The 24467-nt window shown below is 37.5% G+C and overlaps 1 protein-coding gene across 1 annotated transcript; it reads right to left on the bottom strand.

Annotated features, from left to right (window-relative positions):
* Positions 1-3678: 3678 nt before the first annotated feature.
* RPE65 (retinoid isomerohydrolase RPE65) lies at positions 3679-24235 on the bottom strand. The gene is made up of 14 exons (XM_044238444.1): positions 24196-24235; positions 22990-23072; positions 21218-21368; positions 19566-19673; positions 19322-19463; positions 16652-16799; positions 15385-15466; positions 15026-15158; positions 14779-14918; positions 13711-13840; positions 6199-6313; positions 6023-6117; positions 5808-5919; positions 3679-4679 (listed from the first exon to the last, which is right to left on the bottom strand). Exons 1-14 carry the CDS (start codon positions 24204-24206, stop codon positions 4528-4530), a joined length of 1602 nt encoding a protein of 533 aa, XP_044094379.1. The 5' UTR covers positions 24207-24235; the 3' UTR covers positions 3679-4527.
* Positions 24236-24467: the final 232 nt, after the last annotated feature.

Consider the following 24467-nt stretch of genomic DNA (forward strand, 5'->3'; position numbering starts at 1 on the left):
TTTGACCAAATGTAAGGGTTGTTTTCTGAACTCTCTATTTGATATGTTCATTTGATATGTATGTTTATCCTTATGTTAGCACCACACTGTCTTGATTATGTAGTTCTATAGCGGCTTTTGAAATGGAAATATATGAGTCCTTCAACTTTGCTCTTTCTTTTCAAGATTCTTTTCACTATTCTTGGTCTTTTTCGTATGACTTTTAGGATCATTTTGTTAATTTCTGCTTAAAGTCAGCTCAGGATTTGATATAAATTGCATTGAATCTGTAGGGCAATTTGGATTATATTGCCATCTTAACAATATTAAGTCTTCAAATCCAAGAACATGGGATGTTTCTCCATTTACTTTTTTTCAACTGTATTTTGTAGTTTCTGTGTAAAAGTCTTGAAACTCTTATATTAAGTTTATTTCTAAGTATTTTATTCTTTTCGACTCTTTTGTAAATGGATTGTTGTCTTTGTTTTGGATAGCAAACAGAAATATAACTAATTTTTATATAGTGATCTTGTATCCTGCAACTTTGTGGAACTGATTATTAGTTCTAACACTTTTTTATTTGAATTCTAATAGTTTTTGATGCAAAACCATGTCATCTGTGAATAAAAATAGTTTTATTCTTCCTTTTACATTTTATTTCTTTTCCTTGTCTAATTGCTATGGCTAAAACCTCCAGTACAATGGTGAACAGTAGTGGAGAGAGCCGACATCTTTCTTTTGCTCCTGATCTTGGTGGGTAAAATTCAATATTTCATAATAAATTGTGATGTGAACTGTGGGTTTTTCATAGATGCTCTTTATTTGGATGAACAAATTCTTTTTTATTTGTACTATTTTTTCTCCCCCCCATGAATAGTTGTTAAATGCTTTCAAATATTTTGTCTGCATCTGCTGAGATGATCACATGGTTTGTCCTTTATTAATATGGCACATTACATTTATTTATTATTTATTTATTTATTTTTGGAGAAAGACAGTGTGTGTGCATGTATGAGTGGTCAGGGGAGAGGCAGGGACAGAGGGAGGGAGATACTCTTAAACAGGCTCCACACCCAGCGTGGAGCCCAGTGTGGGGCTTGATCTCACAACCCTGAGTTCATGACCAGAACCAAAATCAAGAGTCAGATGCTTAACTGACTGAGCCACCCAGGCTAGCCACCCACATTTATTGATTTTTGGATGTTTAACCAACCTTGAATTTTTAGAGTAAGTCCCACTTGATATAGTCCTTTTTTATGAATTGTTGAATTTGGCTTGCTAATATATTACTGATTTTTTTTTCATATAAATTCATAAGTGATATTGGTCTGTGTAGTTTTCTTGTGATGTTTTTGTCTGGAATTGCTATCAATATCAAATTGCTATCAATAATCAATATTGGCCTCTGAATGTATTGGGAAATATTTCCTGTATGTCTACATTTTGGATATCATCCAAAAGAAGGTAGTAATGTAATGTTGAAATTGTGAACTACCTCTAGGTAGTAGTTCACTGTGTCCAGCAGATCCAGATAGTATTTGGAATTAGATCACCATTCTGTGTGGAAATTTGGACAAGATATTTAACATTATTGAGCTTCACTTTCCTCACCTGCAACAAATGTGTAGATTATCAAATCTACACATAAGATTTTACTGGGATTGGTTAATAGAATCCCTGGCATAATAAATACTTGGTAAATGGTCAGTATATTTAAGGAACATTTTGGCTACTAATCAATAGTAAGAGTTACTGACCAGCCAAAGATTTTATTGCACCCAGACTTGATGACCAAGTAGTATGATAGTGGTTGTATTTGAAATAAAATTTTCAATAAGTAGGAATATTTCAGAAGTTATCAGAAACCAAATTTTCAAGGAGGACTGTTAGGTTTAGATTTTAGTTCAAGTTTTGCTTCTCATTAAAAGAAGTAACCTGGCTTCCCTTTCCTCATATTTAAAATGGTGCAGGTAGTACCATGATGGGTATAGCTTTATGAATGGCTTTCACTTTTCTTTAAAAAAGTAAAAGGCAGTCTAAGAGTGCAAGTTTCCTTTCTTCCTGTCTTTCAGAGATTGTTTTCCCACTGACGTTGAATTTTACCGGATTTGGTGTTCCTCTGGGATGGTCTTCAGAGATTCTATAAAGACATATTTTCTCTATAATCCCTAATCATTGATACTCTTCCTGTCAAGTTTATGGAAGAAAGCACTCCATTTTGTTCTTTAGCCAGACTGTTGGTTGATGGAATTCTTGGAATGTAGGCTGCCTTTTTGTCTATTGGTATTTTCTGGTTTAGAATACAGCACAGGGACTTTGTCTAGATTATCTGCCATAAGACAAAAAATTGTCAGTTTTTAATAAGCCTTTGGTGATATTTTCCAAAGTTGATTGACATGGCTATGACAAATATAATAAAAATGGAAAAAATAAAAGTCTCAAACAACTTGTTTTAAAAATAACTACTTATCAACAGGTTTATTTGTCTTAATTTAGTTGAATTTTTTCCTTAAAAAAGACTTATTTGTTTATACATGGGAGGTGGTTCTCTAGATCCTCCAAATGGGTAGCTCTGGTTCTTAGAAAGCAGGTTCCTTAATTTTTTCAATCCGCATTTCCAAATTAGTCCTTCTTTCCTGACTTAAGCCTCCTTTATTTTAATTAAAAAAATTTAAAGCCCATCTTCCATTTTTTGGTCTTAAAAGGCAGTTCCTAAGCCTTTTTGGCATAATATTAGCAATGGTTATATAGAGAATTCCAATTTTGTGAAATGGTATTGACAGGATGTTGCTTTAGTTAGATCTACCTCTCTTCTGTCTTCACAAACACTGTGATCTCCACAGAGCACAGTGCTCACAGTGGGATCCTGCACAAGGAAGAGAGGTGGGCACACTGAAGTGCAAGACTTTCTTCATGGAAAATGAATAGGAAGGAATAAGGCAAGGAGTGATTGGCAAATGTAGGAAAGGGCAGCGTTAGGAATTCTCTTAAATAGGGAAATTTTATCAAGCACAAAACTTAGTAATTATTCAGTAATTTATTTCCTGCATTTTTAAAAGAAATGGGTAAATAGCCTTCTCTGTGGAATTATGTTCATGTGCCATGTCTAGAGACAAAAACTAACAGGTTGATGTTTATCTACATCACACATTCCACGTTACTCTCTGGCATTTTCTTTTCTTCTGTGAAATTTCTAATTCTGGCTAGGAACTAGGCACAATGAAACAATGATTACGTTAAAATCCATGGGAGGAAAAAAGAAAAGAATAGTCCCCAATCTTAATAGTAGTTGAGCTTACATGAGCTCTGTATGATTGTACTTTATAATTTCTACTTTTCTGTAATTTTAAATTTTCTTTGAGAAGTATGTTTCAATGAGTATTTATAATTTTAAAAATGAGTTTGCATTTTATTCTAAATAAAGAAATCAAATAGATGCATCAAATACCCTAGTCAGTCTGTTCCTTCAAGCTATTTTTACTTAGTCAAACACAATGGGGATTATCTTAAGAACAATGATGTGTAATACTTAGCATAAAATACATACCAGGATTAAGATATAGAATATGATTTTTTGTCAATCTCCATTTTTTGCAACATGTAGCAATAAGAGAATAATTTTTAAAATAAAAATGCTTAAATGTATTAATATCTGAATACTAATTTTAATATTTTCTTTTTCTCTCTTTGTCTTTTGCTTAGGTCAGCTGATTGCACAATGCTTATATATAATTAAACATGAGGCAACATAGTATAACCCCCTGACATTATCTTATACTCTGATTTTAAGTAGAAATTATATTTGTAAGTATTTCAAAAATTATAGTCACTACTATATGTAAGTGCTTTGATGTTATGTAAGCTTTTAATAGATAGCTTATCTCTGCGATGTTATTTTGTTAGAGCTGTCAGTCGATTAGAGATAGTCTTTCTTATTGTAAAATTAGAAATAATCAGTAATTGCCTATATTAAATGGAAATGTTAAAATTCATAAAGCTTGAGAATCTTGGAACAGTAATGTGTATACACACACACACACACGCACACACACACACTTATTACTAGGATTACTCTTAGATGATAGTCCCTGGTTGTGAAAAAGTTTGGTCTGACATTTAGTAATTAAGCCTTTTGCATGGTACTACCTTGCCTTAGGGAAGCCATATACAAATCAGTTGTAGAAAACTTTGGCTTTTAAATGTTAAAAAATAATTGGAGTAGATAGATACCTAAAATATACTTTTACAGGAGGAAAAAAGCTTAATAAATCCACATTTATTTTCTACTTGATTGATAAATATATAAAGAGTTTTTAGTTATGGTCTGCCTGTCTCACAGAGAAAGTATGATTATCTAAAATTTGTGCTGCCTTTTTTTTTTAAGGAATTGCTTGCTAAACTCTGTGCTTTCTGTAAAATATTGCAAAATTGTGTGCATCTGCAAGTTAAAACGATGTAATACAGCAGGCTAAAACTGAACAGAATTTGATTGCAGACCTGACTGTTTTTCTGGTTTTGTCAATAGAAATATAATGTGCTAGAATGTGCTCAGGATTTTTTGAACAGTCCATGAAAGGTGACAGGGATGTTAATTTCCACTTCAGCCCTGGCAACTTCGCTCAAGTCCTTGGCATTCAGAATCAGAAGATAAGCAGGTTTTTGTCCTGCCCCAGGGCTCACCACCACACTCAGAACTACACCTGTTAATCAAAAGTAAGTAAGGCAATGTTAAAAAAAAAAAAAAAGCCCAGGACCATAGGCTAAATGTCACTGAAATAATATAGGAGGTATTGGCATTGACAAATAAAGAAAATTATATCATTTGATATCTTGCCCTGACTCATCCACCATCTGTCTATACCACCACCTTGAATGGATCTTTCAAACTCTTTATGTTCCCTAGACTGTAAGCTCCAGAAAGGGAGTGACCATATCTGTCTTGTCCACTGCTGATTTCCAATAGCTACTCCAATTACTAGGACATAGTAGGTGTTCATTAAATTCCTATTGATGAAAAGATCTGTGCTCTTGTCTGTAACATAAGATTTAACATAACCTATTACAAAAAAAAAAGTGTTGTGACAATCAAGTGAAAAAATATATTAAAAGGCTTTGAAAACAGTAAGGTATATTATTTCTGTACTTTCTAAGACCTAGCTAGAAGCTTACTTCCATCCAACAAAACGTGAACAAACCTTTTGCAGTTTTGTCCAGATGGACTGTATATGTAAAATCATTTAGCAGGAAATGGCTCCATAGTTCTTTTACTCATTTCTCTGTGGCTTTCCAAATTTTAATTCCAGAGAGTGTCATCTACCTTCCTGTCCCAGCTAATCAATAGTTAACAAAGACTGATACTTTGTCATTGAATGACTCTGTTATAGGCTATGGCTCCAGCTTACTAAAAGAAGAAACCCAAAGCAGAGGCACAAAGCCCCATTCTTATTCTCTTTGATCTGTTAGAATACTCAATTTCTCTCCTTCGAACTCTATCCTTTCTCAGAAATTTATCTAGGTCAGGAAAGGCAACACCCTTGAATTCATGCTGTTCTTTCTTCATCCTTCCCGCCTTCATCTAGAACAGACATTGATGTTCCATTATGACACCAGATGGTGCTTTAACATTTTCCCATGAGTAATCAATGAGCTTGGCCGTAAGATGAAACTTATTTTCTAATAAGCTTAAATACTTTCATGCTGCATTGAATTTAGTAGTATTAAGGATCATATCTGGACATAAGGGAGAAATCACTGTGACTCCTAATGTACTAGGATATAGAACTCCCAATAAAAAGAAAGTGTTCAGACACATCCATTGCTTTCATTACCATCATCTTCCTCCAAGGCATCTGGGTGAGAAACAAAGATAGGTTCTGATGGATATGAATCAGGTTCTTGCCATACCCACGTTTCTTTAGTTTTAACGTTCAGCTTACAGAGCTGCTTGTGAGAAACAAACATCAGTTAATCAGTTGATGGGCTTTACTTGACTAGTATATGACTCAAACTACTTTTCTAGTATTAGGTAAGATGGATTAATTACCCTGTCTGGAACAAAGTGATTCAAACCAAGTCCATATGCGTACGTGTAAGGTTTCCCTCCATACTTCTGATAATTGATTTGAGGAAACTCAAATGCTACAAAATAGAGGACATGCTTAGGAAAACTCTGAAAAAATCTCTGAAACAGACAATTTGTTCCCTCTAAATCAATCTCACCTTGGCGAGGCCCTGAAAAGAGAACCTCAGGTTCCAGCCAGATGGTCTCATCACTGCACAGAATTGCAGTGGCAGTTGTGTTGGGGAGTGTGACTAAGTTCTTGCCTGTGTCAGCCTAAGGAAAAAGGATAACAGACACCTCGGTGAGAAGGAAAGAAAAATCAAGCAGCCATAAATGCGGTCTTCCTGAGTTTTGTCTCTTGCATTCTTTGTTTCTTAAGTCAATGTGTAGGGAGGAGCAGTGCAAAAAGCAACACAATTGGGAAAACTGTCTTTACCTGTGTTGGTCACTGCCTGTGTATCACTGGGAAAGTCCTGTAACCTCTAGGCCCTCTAGGCCTTCACATCTCTACAATGAGATTGTCCTTAAAGAAAATGTAAGGCTCTGAGGAAGGGCTTCTGAGAATTTTTTTTTTTTTAAGACCAGCAAAGGACTTCAAACTCTTTGAATTCATTTATAGTGTTTATCTCACTTACAGTTAGGATATTTTGATTTTGCTTGAAAAAAAAAAAACCCATACATTTCTGTTGTCAAAAAGAAAAAAAATGCATATAAGAAAACTATTGGAGCAGATGTTATCTAAGATCTCTTGTCACTCCATCACCCTGCCTGGTGGTTTTCAGATTCATCTGTGAAAGGAATGCATAACCTGAACTCTTTCTAAGAACACATTTATTTTTTAATACCTGTATCAAATATTTGAATACATGTTTTGTGCTCGACTCTATTCTAGATGTTAGGGAGGATTCAGAGAATCAGGTTCCTGAAGCTTGCATTCTAGTTTGGGGACATAAGCAATCAATACAATTAATAAAGTATATAATATATCATGAGTATGGGGAGAAAAAATAGAGTGGACTTAGGAGGATCAAAAGTTTGAGGTGTAGGTGAGTTATAATTTTAGTAGGTGGTCAGGGTGGGTCTCCTTGAAAAGATGACATTTGGGACAAAACCTTTTGTAGGAAGTGAAGTGAAGAAACCAACAGCATAGATATCTAGGGAAGAACATTTACACAAAGAAAACAGCGTAAAGGCCTGAGGTAGGAGGATGCCAAATGTGCTTGAAGAACATTAAAGAAACTGGTGTGGCTGCAACTGTCTGAGCCTGGGGAAGAAAAACAGGAAAGGAATGTAGAGGAGAGATTGTGTACAGATTTTTAGGTCATTGGGAGGACTTGGTCTTTTACTCTGAGTGAGAGACGGAAAGTCATAGAATGATTTGGGGCAGAGGATTGACATGCTATAATATTTGAAAGAATTGCTCTGGCTGTTCTCTTGAGACTACCCTTGGGAGTAGGGGGATGCAAGAGCAGAAATGGGGACACCAGTTTGTCCAGTTGTCTAGTCAAAAGAAGAGAGTAGTTCAGACTAGGCTAGTAGCACTGGAGTCAGTGAGAAGTGGCAGGCAGAGCCATGAGGTTTTCCTGTTAGATAGGCTATGGGGTAGGGAAGAGGCATGAACTTAAGACAGAAGTCAGGGATGACTCCAAGGTATTTGGCCTGAAAATTCATTGTTGAAGCTGTCTCAACAAAGATGGGGACTGCTGCAGGTGGGGTAAATTTTTTTTTGGTAGAGGAAGAGAAGAAATTTAGATTTCATCTTATTAAGCTTGAGAGGTCTATTAGACATTCAGAGGGAAACATGGAATTCACAGTAGCATATATAAATCTTGAATTGAAAGGTAAGTTGAAAATGTAAATGTAGGCTGCTTTAAAGCATGAGTCTTTACAAAGGGAGGGAATGTACAAACAGAAGATAGAATGAAAGGCTGAGTTCTGATGCCCTCCATCATTAAGGGGTCTATGAAAAAGAGAATGAAGATAGCTTGTGGGGGCAAGAAGAGTCAAGAGAAGGATTTTGTAAGAGAGCAAAATAATAGCACGGTATGAGTGACCCAATGAGAAAGAAGGGAAAGCAATGATAAAGGAGAGGGAAGAGAATCACTTGAGTGATGTCCTTGAGTGGGTAAGGAAGGGAAAATGGGAAGGAATAGTTCTGGGTGGGATGATAGATAATTCAATACAAGTACAGATGCTGGTGGGCGGGTATATGTGGTGGCAGGAGTCTAACGTTCTTTTTTGATTTCTTTCATTTGTTTCAATAAAATAGGAAGCAGAGCCATCAGCTGAGTATGAGTGTGGAGGTGGGAAGTGTTAGAAGATTGAAGAGGGGAGGGTGTGAAATACTTAACTAGCAAAGTGGGAGAGTAAATGAAGTTGAGAAATGTAGCAATGAGGTTTGTGGTCATATATTTAAAAATGAACCAATTAACATGATTGTGTGTTTTCAGCACTTAATTTCATCCTTAGAGATACAAGTGTAGAGTGGGTGGAGAGTTGGATTTAATGAGGGGGAATTGTGGTTTTGACAAATGAGTTCAATAAAGTAAGAAGGAGGCAAGAGAAGTGAGAATCTATATAAGATTGAAATTGTTAACAATGGAATTTTAGTTAAGTAATGAGGAAAAGTAAGTTCTCAGGGGAGTGAGGTATGTTGAGAAGGTAGTAAGTTCAGGGGATTGGAGGTTTCTGGTGGGAATCATAGTAGGGCAAGCGATCTTGAAAAATAGAAGGTGGTAGTCAGAGCATATCATGCATGAAACTAAGATTATGGAAGAAGCACAGTCATAGGTAATGGCAGGGTCAAGTGTATGACTATGGGGAGTGAGTAGCTGACATAGGATGGAGGACAAGATCAGTGGAAGAGGTCAAGGAACTGAGAGGCCAGGTTGTTGGAAGAATCACCCTGAAATGACCAAGAGTCAGTAGATCCAGGGAGTGTGACACTGGGCCAAGAAGGGAAGTGAGGCAGTGGTGGTTCATAAACAATAGTAGTAATGAGGGGTGAATATATGTATATATCCCTTAGCTGAATTGAGATTAGCTGAAATGAGATTAAAATTGGAATATGTTAAGAGTGGATGGCAGGAAAAGTGAATCTGGAAACAGAGAAGTAGAACAGAGAATACCTACAGTAACTCCAGGTCAAGAGGTATAAGGGCTGTAGGAAGAGACTGGAGAGATCAATGTCTTTAGGAGAGAGCCAGGTTTTTGCTTTTTGTTTTTGTTTTTTGAAGATTTTATTTATTTCTTTGAGAGAGCACAAGCAGGGGGATAAGGAGAAGCAGCCTCCCCGCTGAACTTGGGAGACAGATGTGGAGCTCCATCCTAGGACCCTGAGACCATGACCCAAGACGAAGGTAGACACTTAATTTACTGAGCCATGAAGGTGGTCCCAGGTTGTTGTTTTTTTTTTAATTAAAATATAATGTATTATTTGTTTCAGGGGTACAGGTCTGTGATTCATCACTCTACCCACTTTTGGTTTTAAAGTAAAGAATGTGAAAGGAACATTTTGAAAAGAGGATAGAGGGGATTTTTCTGAGGGTGTATCATTGATTAAGAGGACATAGAAGAAGATAGGGAAGGGATAGGAGGTAAGGAGCAAATACAGAAATGATGAGAATTTTATGAGATTTTGTGAAATAGAACCTCAAGGCACTTTGTGGTGTTTTGGGGAAGAAGAGATCAAATGCTTACGTCAGACATATTATCTATATACTTGTAAGTTTAAATTGATTCTCTTAATTCTATCTTATTTTTTCTATTACTAAATTAAAATTTTTATGTAAGAAATCTGTAACATTATTCTTGCTTTCCCCAACAAACTAGCTCCTCATTTTTGCTACCCACCCACTTTTATTTTTTTAACAGATGCATTTTTCCTTTAACCCAAAATCTCATTTCTGAGGATCTAATCTATTCATATATCTGTGCATGTATGAAATGACATACATACAAAGTTATTACTTATCACATTATTGGAAATAGCCAAAGATTGGAAACAATTCTGTTGTGCAGCAATGAGAGACCTGGGTATGTTCACAGAAAGAATACCGTGTAGTTGAAAACAGCAAGATCTTTAGCATATATATTGTTAAATGAAGAAAGCAGGGAAGAAAACAGTGGATATAGAAAATAACTTTTTGTGTATGAGAATGGGAAATAATAATTATATATATATATATATTCTTATATTTGCATAAACAAACCAAAGAAAAGGAAAAACATGAAAAGTTACACATAGGGAGTGAACGGGGATAGTACAGACTGGATGCAGGTGGAGGGTGGAGTGAGATTTCCCAGTGTGTACCTCTGCATATCATTTTGATTTTTGACTATTTAAATGTACCACCTACTCAAAAAAATATAAAGACATATTTTAAAGGTACGACCATTATCTAATTAGTAAACTGGAAACTTCACTCATCTTATACTCTTTCCTCTCCTTAGCCCTTCCCTCAATATCTTTCGTACCTCTCCTCCCAATTTATGACCGATTTTCCCCTTCCCTGCCACATTTTTCAAAGTGTGGACTTACAGTAACTGCTCCCACATCCTACCAGTTGCTGCCCTTTGAGTCCCAATTTCTCCCTCTCTCAACCTCATCTGTTGGAGATCACCAAATCTGGTATTTGACTTTTAGTCTTCATCCTTTTTAACTTGTCTATAGCAAGGGGCACTGATGAAACCCTCTTGCCCTATCCAATGTGGGATTTTCCTCTCTTAGCTCCAGATAGGGCTATTTGGTGACTTTCTCTCTCTTTCTCTCTCTCTCTCTCTCCCTCTCTTCCTCGCTCCTCTTTTTTGTACTTTCTGTACATGAGACCTCCCAAACTTCTGTGTCTGGCCAACCTTTCTTCTCTCGATCTTTTCTATACTATCAAATTCTTTATTTTCAAAATAAGCAAATGTGTATGTTTCTTTTCTAAAATTTATTCTAAAGTATGACTTCTCCTTGCTAGCAGTCTCATCTATTTAATCTCGTATATTTGATCATCATTTCAACATCAGTAACTATCAACCCTGATTGACCTTACAAGGTCCTTCACTGATGTGTGGAAGCCTATGAGGTATCTTCTATGAAGATGTTTTGATATTGATTTTGTTGTTGTTGCTGCTGATGATAGGGGATATTTATTTGATATTTACTTTGTGAGAAGGGCTATATTTTTTTTCAAGGGCTTTATTTAATAATTAACATATACCAATTCATGTATCAGCCACAAAAACTCTGTAAGATGGGTATAGATTAGGAAAAGGAAATTTAAAAAGGTTCAATGTTTCTCCTTATAGATAGAGAAAAGGAAATTTAAGGTCAAATCACTCAGTTAGTAAGTGGAAGAGCTAAAACTCAAGCCTGGCTCTGTATGACTTGAAGTGAAGCTCCTTTTCCTTTCCCTTCCTGAGAGTTCTATACTTCATGTTTTTCTCCATACCTGCTCTGCCTCTTACACTCCCTATTTCCAAAAGTATCACTATTCTAGACATGTAGGCTTATGGGATCTCTATGATGTTTTGCATGTCTAAGATTTAATTCATTCTGCAATCCAATCAAATGCAAGTCCCTTTTAATTCCACCTAGAGTAACTCTTATTTTCATCCATGTTTGCCTTTTCCTAGGATCACTACATTATTCTCTTGCCTGCCTGAGTGAATTTATTGTCTTCTACCCCAGGGTCCTATCTCTGTCCTTTCTACACTTCCAGTATCACGTAGGCACAACACAGACTTATTTTAGAAAATCAAGTTTTTAAAGGTGCAAACAACCCTTGTTATTATTTAGTCCAATTTAGCTAGGTTTCAGAGCAGGCAACTGAACTTAGAGTGGTTGAGTGACTTGCCTGGGTGAAGCCAGGCATTTAGTTGAAGAGACAACCATGAAGGTCAGCACACGTGGTACCCATTCTACCAGCTCTGAATGCGGTTTTCTTCTGTTCAGAGATTTTCACTGCCAAAAAAGTACAACCTCTTAGCCTGGACTTAAAGCTTTTGAAGACCACAAGTTTGCTTTTTAAAATTTTTAAAAATCCTGCCTCATTTAGTCCACTATGTATGCTTATGTTCTAATTGGATTGCAGTCAGTTCCCTCTGCTCTTCTGCCCCACCCACTTCTGTCTTTTCTCAAACTATGCCTCCTGTCTTAAGTTGATGTGCTTCAGTATCTTCTGCCAGAATATTGCAAATGACTGTGTTTCATGAATTTCTCCAAACAATCATGACCGTTCATTGTCTGAATAGCCAAAGCACTTTATGCCTCCTTCCCACGACTTGTCTCATGTCAACATGTGTTATCATTACCAAATCACCCCCTCTTCCTCCTCCCCAATACACTAGGTAATGAGTTCCTGGGGAACAAGAGCATATCCTAGTGATGTACCCACTGGAATAAGTCATACAGTGTTGTGTTAGCAGTGGTTAATTGCGAAAGAAGGGTCTAGGATGACATTAGACATTTTTTTTTTGTCACCGAGGTTCTCTATTTCATTATTGGGTGGTCTTTTTTCAGGCAGTGATGACTACATATTTATGAAAATCTTTCCTTGTTCCTATTCTTGGATGTGAAGAGAGTGAGGTAAGGCATATTTAAATTAAATGATCTTAATTTAAGATCATTCAACTCATTCATTTGGTATTTTGTAGACACTCAGCTATGTACTAGAGATCTGCTTCCCAAGGGCAAAGTTAGAGTATTTAAAGGCTCATACAATATCATTCCAACCTTCTTTCCAGTCCCTCTGCCCAATGCCCATCTCTTCTTTGCTCCTAATGTACCAGCTCTACCAACCACTTTGTATTTCTACATTAAGTTTGGTTTTTTAACACTTCTCTGCTTTTGAAGAAGCTCATTTAACTAACCACCTAATGCCCCACCTCAACTTCCTCTTCCTTTCTTATCCTTATAGAGTTTACAAACTTGCTTAAGAGCTGTAGTGTCTAGTTCTAAATTGGGTTTATTTTCCACTGTATTTGATCTAGCTTTGAGTACAATGTTCTACATTCCATATAGCTGCCTTACCCATTTTTGTGTATATATCTCATATGTACACAAATGACAGTGTATGCTCATGTATCCATTGTGAAAATTCTGTTTGTCTTGGTTTTGACTGGCATTCTATCACATAAAAACTTCTTGATGTTAGTCTAATATTATAAAAAGACAGCTACTGAATACAGGGAAGAAAAAGTAGAAATAAAAAGATGACCGCCAAAGGCTATTAATGATGTTTGTCCTCTACTGATATTTTTTGAAGGTTTGCAGAAAAATCAAAATAACGGGCTGATTTCCCTAAAGGAGTACTTTTTAATCCTTCATTTCTTTAGAATTTCAAATCACTTAAATTAAATTATTTATATTATTGACAGAGGATCCTAAGAAACAGTGGTCTGCACTATTCACTGAGAAAATATATTTTGAAAGAATTTTACAAATGAAAGAACAGCAGATTTAGCATCAAAACCTGTTTTTTTTATTTTGGCTCTGCTGCACTTGGCTTTTCCTAAGTCATGTCACTCTTCTGAGCTCTAGTTTCCTCATTTGTTAAATGAGGGGTGTTGAATTAGTATATTTTTAAAGTTCCTTCCAGCTCTGAAGTTTCAAGACTTTATGTATAAACATAAGGCAGGAGAACAAATCTGATATATCTGAAATCTGTGTAGAGGGCATTTACCTTGTCAATATTCAGAGGAAGCACGTATCTCCTCACTTCAGGCTGGGGAGCCTTTCTGGCATTTTTTTTCACCTCTTCCCAGTTCTCACGTAAATTGGCTAAATATAAGTAATTATAAACAAATTCAAATCTGCAAAAGTAAGAAGTTAGACATGAGCACAGACAATGGCAAATAATTCCAGAGAGATGATCCATGCCTTTTAAAAGAACAAGTGTCTGCCTGTTCCTTTTTTTTTTTTAAAGATTTATTTATTTATTTTAGAGAGAGAGTGAGAGAGAGAACGGGTGAATGAGCATGGGGTAAGGGGTATGGAAAGGGGGTAAGGGCAGAGAGAGAGACTCTTAAGTGGACTCTGAGCTGAGCCTAATGTAGAGCTGAGGTGGGGCTTAATCCCATGACCCTGAGATGAGGACCTGAGCTGAAACCAAGAGTCGGACACTTAAGTGACTGTGCCACCCAGGCGCCCCAACCTGCCTGTTCTTTATTCTCCTACCCAGGAACTGCTAATGACCCAAGTATATTAGAGCCATTTTCTCCTGTCCATGCTGCATGAAAACCAAACCAAACAAAACAAAGAAATCTGCCTCACCAGTATGTTTAAATAACAGCAGCTTTTGATACTTTCTGCTCTGTTTCTCCATCATCATTCTGTGTCTTTAGGGGCTACTGTCTTTTTAGTGACTTGGTATTATTCTCAAGAAAGCATGCCTCTTTCTCTCAAACCTAGAGTGGGTGGAGTTCAAGGCCCCACCAAGGGACCATGTCAAGTTGCAGTGAGGTTAAGTTTAAATTCATGTATCAGGTCATAGCATCTCTGATTTTCAGCTCAGGTTCATAGACCTGATCAGTTTTCAATCACTAGCCATGGTTTTGATGTTCAGTTTGCATGTGCTTCTGATTAACTAGCCTCCCTACTGCTTTTTCAGTTATATTCTGTGACTTAAGCATACTTCTTGCGTTTTTTTAAAGCTGTAATTCATATTAAATATTGAGAGCAGCATCTCTGAAAAAGGCCCCTAATTTCTAGGATGACTGGGGATGTAACATTATCACATGTCCTTTCTTACCCTTTCCAGCAACAGAGATCCACAATCAGAAACCCATTGTCTTCATAAGTGTTAATGTGATGGAAGAGATTAAAGGAAGAGGTCCTGTATTTATTATTGAGGTACTTTCTTCTTTTTTTGTCAGCGATATGAAGCCAAACCTTGAAAAGTGAGGAAAATATTTTGATGCATTTAAAAAGGGAAACAGTATACATTATGAAACGCCATCTTCAGAATCCTAAACGTGACAAATAAATGCATGCCTTACCCCCATGGTTTCATTGGACTCAAAACAATCCATGTAGTTGGCTCCCCAAAGACTCCATGAGGAAAGGAACTTGAACAGGTTAATTTTGACTGGCGTCTCCACAAAAACAATATAGTTGGGAGTCAAACCAAAACTGTTCAGAAACACAAATAGACTTGTGAATGGGAAGGACTGATTCTCAAACCACAAAAAAATATGTGCACATGAGGTATGAATCAACAGTGCCTACATGAAATTAATTACATTTAAATTTAGGTTTCTGCAAGGAAATGTCGTGATCAGGATTGGTATCAAAGGTAGGCAAAGCAGATCTTTAAACTTGAGTTTTCCTGAAGATTCATAGCAGGCCTTCAAGTTACCTATGGACGTAAGATGGCTTGAATCGGTCACTGCAGGGGAATTGTACAACGACCTCTGACTTGCTTATTGGATCTTCCTTGTCTGAAATAAAGCGGTTTTAAAAGGCTTTGGAAAAGCCTCTTTTTTTCTCTTTTAATACAATGCATTTAGAACAGCTTATGCAAATAAAGAAATACATTTTCAGATCTTGATTTTTTGTTTTTAGAGCTTATTTTCATTTTTTCAGTCATTGGCATTTCTTAGGGAAATTTCATGTGAAGCTGCAGTCACCCAGGAAAATCCAAACAGCAGCAGATTTGGAAAAGTGTACTCAAACAGTGTTGTGGCAGGCAGAGGACAGTGGAGTCGCATCTTAACAACTGGTAGGTGCCAAGTCAGCACACAGTTGTATGCTCAAAATGCCTTTTGTAATCTCTTAAGTTACCTATAAAGTGTCATGTATGTGGGTTTGTGTCATTAGTTCTGTACGGTAATTCTTATGCACAGAAAAGTTTGTTTCCTACTATGTCAGTGGTCTTCAAACCTTAGTGTACATCAGAATCACAGAAAGAGGTTTTTAAAATAGTAACTGTGGGCCCACACCCAGAATTTCTCCTTTAGTCAACCATGGGTGGGACCTTGGATTTCTAGCAGCTTTCCAAGTGATTCTGCTGGTCCAGGGACCACACCTTGAGATCCAGGCTATGCAATACCAAACAAAAATCCATATATGTTCAAATAATTCTGTCGCCAAGACGGTTATCAAATTTCTGGCAGTGAATAGAGGATGAATGGAGAATTCTGAAGAGGACTCTCTTTTCTGTTTTAGTATTCTTCTATAATATTAGTATGAGTTAATAGGTTTGTTTGTGGCTTTGAGAATTAAACACACACAAAATAGTTAGTACCCTCTCATATATGTGTGTGTGCTATTATGCATACACATGTTTGTTTAGAAATTTAATTTTGCCTGACACATGAATAAGAGCTCAGTAAGTATTTCCTGAACTTGGATCTAACTCTTACATGATCAGATACTCATATACACTACATTTTTGAAACATTGTAGAATACGATTTGGCCACTTGCTTTCTGTTTTCAAGTCGTCATTTTCTGCTATGATGCTTCTGGGCATTGGTCCCTGCAGGATCGTGCAAAGGCAATCTGAAAGGAATTTAACTGTGCATCTATAGTGCGATCCTGATAGTCTGATTTGGTATCCCATTTCCAGTAATTTTCTCACAATATAGATACTTGTTTTAAGAAGGGTCAAATTGGTAAACTGACCTGCTTGTAGTGGAGGGATCTTTACAATATTGTAGGCAATTGAAAAATTTTTCCCAAAGCAATTACCAATGTTGTAAACAGTTCCGTCACTTTCAATATGGGGGTGAGCAGTGGCTCCATTGACAGACACATAGTTGCAAAGATCAACCTACGGAAGCAGAGCAGATGTCATCCATGTAAAGAGAAAGGCTGTATTACCTCTTGGTCCGTAGGTCTGACCTTACGGCTGCCACTTGTATCCTCACCCAAAGCACATTTTCTCTTTTTTTCCATCTCCCTGGGTTCTACCCTCTTTCAAGTCGGCCTGAATTCTTGTTGATAGTGCAGAGCTCTCTTCTGACCCTCATGCTGATTCCCCCACACCTCTGAAATCTTGGAGATCTTCCTGACTGTGTTCTTCCGTGTACCCCATACACTGCTCTGGTTAGTTACTTTCCTCCTGCTCATGCAACTTATCCTCAAACTGATAATGTGAATCCTGGGATTTCTTTATATCCCCCTTATTGTATTAGATGAATTGTGTGAGATTGCTGAGATATACAATAATTTTTATTTTATGAAAATGGCAATTTTGTACACTATAACCTAAATACCAAATCCCGTGGCTTGCACAGAGTATAAATTTGGAAGTGAAAGAAATCCCAGGATTCTATTTAGTATAGAGTCAACCTAAATAGACTTCAGGAGAACCATGAATCTCCTGGAATTAAATGCAAATGTTTCTGGAGAAAAGATTTAGCACTTTAATTCAATTTGGAGTCTCATAGGAAATTCAGAATCACAAATCTAGCATAAATCTCTCTGTTTACAGAAAGAGAAATTGAAGTCCAAGAGAGGTCAGGTGACTTTTTCAAGGATACAAAGCAACATGCTGGCAAAATCACTAGAATTTCTACCTGTGACCTCTCAATACAGATTTATTGAATGGATAATTGATGAGGTATATATTTAACTAAAATTCTTTCTATTTAATTAGGAGAATATGTTTTAAAGGGAGTTTTAAGCATTTTTATTTAAATAATATAAAAGACATTCATTCATTCAATCATTCCTTATGTACTCATTAAACTTCTATGATTACTGTGCCAGGGTCAAGAACATCAGTCTAGACTTGTGCTGTCTAATATGGTAGCCACATGTAATTTAATGTGGATTGATTATGATTAGGTAAAATTTTAAATTCAGTTCCTCAGTCACATTAGCCATATTTCAAGTACTCAGTAGCACTGGGACAATGCATATATAGAACACTGCCATCATTGTACAAAGTTCTATTTGGTAGCACTGTTAGACCAATAAGCTGGTATATAATACAGTACATTGCTGGTAAATGCAAAACAATATCTGAAGGGTCATCTAACCCAGACTGGGAGATTAGGCCAGGCTTCCCAAGGGCAATGACTCCAACTAATGTTTGGAAAGACAAGTAAGAGCCAAGTGAAGTAAGACAGATATTACAGGGACTGGGAATCCTAATGTACAAGCACTGAATTGTGAAATAGCAGGTGCTGTTTGGGGATTACTAGTCATTAAACATGGCTGCTATGAAAGGTATGCATGGAGGAGGAGAAATAAGAACCAGCCAGCCACAAAGTCCTGTTTGGACTTTATCTTGGGAACTCTGGGTGCCTCAGATAGAGAAACACATTTTTACTTGCATTTGAGAAAAATTGCTTCTACTGAATTAGGGAAGTTGTATTTAAGAGAATCAGGCTGGAGGCAAAGGTACTTATTAGGAGGCTATTTTAGTAATAGTTAATCAAAGAATCTCAAATTCTAAAACTGTATTTTTATATGAAGTCAAGGCACAGTGAAGCTCACAATGAAACTTGACCCCCTAGTAAAGGCTATTTTGGAGCCTTACATGAACTTTACATTTGCAATTATATTACCATAGCAATTTGAGTACAGATCCACTCATCAGAGTGAAATGAATGGTTTAGAATTCATTTTCAATTCTTCTCCAAATGATCTAACACATAGTCTTATATGATTGCAAACATACATTAAAAATAAAAGAGAGCTATGAAGAGGATATGTTAAGTCTTAGTAAATATAGTCTGTTGAGAATTACAAATTAGCTAGTGACATTGAGGCCTAGGGCTGGGGCTGTTTTTTCCGTTCTGTTTCTACTACACTGAATATCTAGTTCTGATCTTAAATTCTACCTAGCTTGTCTCCCAGCTGTCCCTTACCTCTTTTGTCCTCCCATACGGTTTATGCATGGCTTCCAGATTAAATATCCTAAAGCACGGCTCTGCTTATACTGTTTCACCAAGCAAAAACTTGCAGTAGCTTCCCGTTAGCTAAACAATTTATTCCAAATTCTTGTCTTACGTGGGTTGTCTCTCCTATTGATATATTCTTTGCATCTGGTATAAGTTCTGATATATGGAAGGGACTCAATATTTGTGTCACAAATGAATGAATGAATGAATGAATATGTTAGGCATTTTATAAGGTTTTCCTCCAACCTGTATAATAAATGTTTAAAATTTCATAGATGAAGAAACAAAGTTGGCCCTGTGTCACATAGTTAGTAGTTGATGACAAAGCAAAGAGGTGAAACTTCATCTATCTGGGTCTCATGTTCTTTCCCCCAAAGTGCAGTTAATTCTAAACTGCAAATTCTAACTTCTTGAGCAATGTTGCCAGAGCATTGTGTCCTACCTGTTTAATTGTCTCCAAAGTCTCGGGATTAATCTTTGTAATGAAGTTGGTCTCTGTGCAGGCATAGTAATCTTCCCCTACTGGGTAGATGTTAACAAGGGCATTGTCAGTGACCTCCACTCCTCGAAAGTAAGAAAAAAACCTGCAGAAGCAAATGGATTTTTCAGTCCAGTAACTTTCAAGCTGTGAGAGAAAAGGGCTAATGTAAAATGTCTTTAATAACATGCAGTCAAATTTCAGTAACCTGGAAAATATATTCTTGCAGGGATCTGGGAAAGCACAGGTGCCAAACTCCGTTATGACAATCCTTTTCTCAGTCATTGCCCGGACATAAGCATCAGTGCGGATGAACCTGAAGGACACAGAGACATGGGAAAGGGTCATAGGCAGGGACAATCAATGTGGTCCATATGGAACTGAGAATGGTCATTCCATATGTCCTTAACAAGTTGGAACCATAAATCCACAACATGAAGAATGAAGAGCTTTGTTCAGTAACTTTCTCAGGGTGACTGAGAGAGAAAGAGATTATGTGCTATGGGCTTAAATTTAAGTCTTATAAACCTCACAATGACTTAAGGAAATTGAGGCTCATGACTGAGACTTGTCATGTCCAAGCAGAGCAGTTAAGCGATTGGCATATGTCATAGAACTGGGTTAGAACTCAAGTTGGCCAGGGCTGGGAAACATACATTTCTCCATATCACACTATGCAACCTCTGTGGGTGGTTCACATAGGATCTCTGACTTCCTGTAGCCTATAACCCATCAACCTAAAACTGAATGGAGAAATACAGAATATGGTGTGCTGAATTATAGTTCTTTCAATCTCCCTTTTGTCACTCTTGGTTTTTTTCCTGCAGTTTAAAAATTTATTTCTCTGGTTTTAAAAAAGTAGATGTTCTTGAATCCAGTATCTTGTATAGACAGAACTCTGTAACCATATCCCATACGTTGCCTAGGATTTCTCATGTGGAAAGCCAATTAAAATCTGATTTTGCATTTCTTCCAAAGCATATAATAAAGTTTAAAATTTCTAGATGAAGAAACAAAGTCATGGAGAAGAAAAAATACCAAGGTCTTTAGGGGGCATATGAAAGCTTTGTCTGACTTCTTAGCTAAATTTTTGCTTGACCTGATCTATTTCTCTTCTGTTACAGTCTGAATTATCCTGACTACCTCAAGCCTTCATTTGCTTTTCCTTATGGTGTCTCTTCAGAATTCCTGATAACCTGTGGTGATCAACAAAGCGTCTTACAGGTCTGAATATTACAGGAAAAGCGAAGTATTTATTGTGGTGTTAATGGGTACTTGGAGTGATGGCTTAGCCTTGGAGTTTTTTAGCACCAATCTTCTGTTCTTAGTAAACTTCTCTTGTATTATTATGACAAAATTTGGTCCTTCCCTCTTTGTGCCACCTCTCCCTCCTACCCAGGGCCTTTCTGATTATTAAAAAAAAAAAAAGAAAGAGTCTAGAGAACCAATGGTCTAATAATTATAACAATAGTTATAAAAATAGCAACTTCTTATTACTGAATATTTCCTATTTATCAGTACTTCATTTAATCATTATAATGAACCCTGAGTTAGAATTTTAGAGATGACAAAACCAAGAATTAGAGATTAATATCTTGCCAAAGTTTGCCCAGTTAGGCAAGTGATGTCTAGTAGATATAAAATTTGAAGCTGAGCATATTGAACCCGAAAGCCCTAGTTCTTAGGTTCTTTTTTAATATCTCACAGTTCCCAGGTATCTATGCAAATGTCCTGGGCCAGGATTCTGAGAGGAAACAAACCTGTAAGTAGCCTCTTGAATTCAAGAGGTTGAGGAGCACATAGGAGGAGGTGCTGAGCTAGGCCCTACCCCTAGGAGGAGTAGGACCTGGCATTCTTTACCTTCTATGATATGTGACGTGTCCTTCTTTAAAGTCAAACTTGTGCAGGAGGGCTTGTCCATCGAACAGGTGGTAAAATGGTTCAGATCCAACTTCAAAGAGTCCTGGCCCACATCGAAGGAGACTGCCAGTGAGCCAGAGGGGGATCCTGCCTGTGATGAAGGTGAGACATAGAATATTGCTTCTTAGCCCAGCCCTTTGCTGGGCTCATCCCTGGTATGGGGGAGTGTGTGATTATATTAGCAGCTCAATTGGGCAGCCTCTTTGTAAAGCTGGCAATGATTTTCATTCCCAGCTCTCACACTGGGCAGCCCTTCCAAAATGCTTGCTGACTTGACTGTCCTTTCACTAGGAGACCAAGTGGTGGGAAACATTGCAATGCCTGAGTTTGGATAAAGGGTTGGAAGGAGACAAGGAAAAGCATCTTGAGGAAAAGGGGATTCTGCACCCACCAGATTTCCCCAGATAGCAATATATTTGCCTTTTTACCATCTCGAATTTTACCATCAAATTTCTTGATGTATTATGATGGAGTAAGGTGTAGGAAAGGTGGATTAGGAACAGGGATCAAAACACTAAAAAAAGATGTTTCTATAGAAGAAACCATTTAAATGACAACAAGAATACCGGCTTTTTAAAACCTAGAGCTATATTCCTTTGAGGGTATGGGCTACTGTCCAGATGAAGATTAACCTGCTGAAGGAGAAATTGCACAAGCCTGGCTGTCAGAAATTGCACAAGCCTGGCTGTCAGAAATTGCACAAGCCTGGATTCTGGTTCAGGATTTGCCATGTGCCATCTCGGGGGCTCAGTGTCCTCGTCTGCAAAATGAGGGGTACACAATAAAGGCCATGAAGCCTTTCATTTTAAGCAGTTAGATATGTGCCCTTATATCCTATGAAAAATGCAATGTTTGCTTAATCCTTACCATTTTTGTAAACAGAAGGATTATTTTCTGCAGTTCCATTTCTGCAGCCTGCTTCCTAAGAATGTATTTTTCTGATAAAACCTTTAAGAAGGCATGACTTGACTAATGACACAACATAAATTTGGTTGCTAAAACCTATATTGTTAGCATCAGAATCTGTCTGAGAAAGAACATTTGGCTCCTCTCTCTTATTTTACAGAAGGAGAAACAGGAGGGAAGAGACTTTCTGTGTCCAAACAGGGATGTTGCATGGGTCATATGATGTTTTTGGATAATGCTAACAATAGTACTAATAATGGCCACTTATGAATTGCTTTGTGCTGGATACTAGGTGAATCGTTCAGTTATCTTATTTAGTTCTTCACGACAACCCTTTTGATAGGTAAGGGAACTGGCACTCAGAAAGTTTAAGTAACTTGCAAGGTTCACAGCCAGTAAAATACTGGAGCTGCAATGAGCAGCTGTCTGACTCCGGAAGCAAATCAATAGGCAGGAAACCTACCACTCTTTATTGTAATATTTCCAAATGCTTGTCATCAGGTCCTCACTTATCCAGACACTGGAATGGATAATGGAACATGCATTTCTAGGATATTTACTATATGCCAGGCACTGAGTTAGGCTTTGACAGTTTAAAGATGACAAAGATGGAGTCCCAGTCCCAAGGAGTTGCCGTTAGGCAGCATATTTCTAGCTTAGGGAAATAAAAGCTAAATGAGAGGAAATGGGCTTCTGGCATACAAAGCCCACACCTCCACCACTGAGAGATGCCAATGAATAAAAAACCAGGGAAAAGGGATCTCAACAAAGCAAGAGAAGATGGTTTCAAGACTGGTGAGACCAACCTGTAACATGAGCTGTGAGCGGCGAGGACAGTTCCTCCACAGTTTCGAACAGTTTCTTGTAACCACCAGCAGGATGTTCAACTCTGAAAAGGTGGAATAATCGAGAAGAAGCCCACGTTGATACTCTGAAAAGTCCCCTGAGGCAGAGGTAGAGCTCCAAGAGAAAAGGCATTCTCTGGTTCAATGTTAGAGCACCACTGCCAGTCTAGCCTTTGCTGGGAGCACACACTTTGCTGGAGGACAGCAATGTCCTCAGGTTTGCTAGTGGCAGGTTGTGGGGGTGCTGGGTCAGTGCTCTACCTTTGATGTCGGAGGAATGACCTCCCTTTTAATGTTACAGTGGACCTAATTCTGCCCTCTGCAGTCTTCCATGTTTTGGATGATAAATCAACTAACCCTGCTGCTCTCAGTGGTCGTCCCCCAGAATTACCCTGCCCTGTCGCCACTCTAAGTGCGCAGCATCATTGATTCTCCTGCCTCGTCTATGTCCCTCCAAGAGTTGGGAGATGACCGCTTTTGGGGCAAGTAACTTATTTTTTGTTATAATACAACTCATATTTTGTTATTGTTATTTTATTATTTGTTATATTTAAAATATATAATACCTATCATATACCATCATCTGTGCCTATCATCCTGTTTCTTCACCCATCTCCAGGAGCTTATGGTGCTCTTTAAAAATAGTCTGACTGGGAGATTCTGGTTTCATATTTTTGTTCATTTCCTGCCTCTTCACTTTGGCTTCATTTTATAACCTCTCAAGTGGGAACCATGCCCAGAGTCCTTAATTATGATAGCTGTCTTTTATTAAGCACTTACTATGTGCCACACACCAAAAAGAATTTTGCATGCTATTAGCTTATTTAAATGTCACAATACCACAATGCTCATTCTATATATGGAAAAACATAGACTATGAAACATTAAGTCCAAAATCACACAGCTGGGAAGTGGCTGCAACCTAGGGTTGCCTCATTATAGTCTTCATGCTCACAACTGCTTTCAAGGCCCATTCACAAAAATCTCACAGTAATTTAGACCCCAATTCTAGATATTTGCTTCAATATATAAATAGGAAGAAATTCTCCCCTTCAAGACCCAAGGCCTCCCATAAACAGGCCTTCAGTCCTCTTTAGGACCTCTTGAAATAGCCCATTTACCATCGGCCCACTAAGGCATTTAAAAATACCTCCCAGAGATACTCACTGGATGGACATTTTCTCTCAGTGGTGGATTGAGAGTTCTGACACCAAGTGCAGAATGAGGAAGCGAGTCCTCAACCAGGGGCCTTTATATGCCTTCTAAGTCTCTCTGAAAGGACTTAGGGCTTTCCCACCCCCTCAGCTGAGAGAAGGGGAACAGAAGTGGCTTTCAGCACTCAGATCCTCCTGATGCCGGAGCATTATTTGGGCTTGCCGTTCCCATAACAGTTTTTTGGCTGTTTTCCAGAGACCTCAATCCTTCTCAAAGAGAATGAC

Source organism: Neovison vison, chromosome 2, assembly GCF_020171115.1.
Source record: "Neovison vison isolate M4711 chromosome 2, ASM_NN_V1, whole genome shotgun sequence".
NCBI lineage: Eukaryota > Metazoa > Chordata > Mammalia > Carnivora > Mustelidae > Neogale > Neogale vison.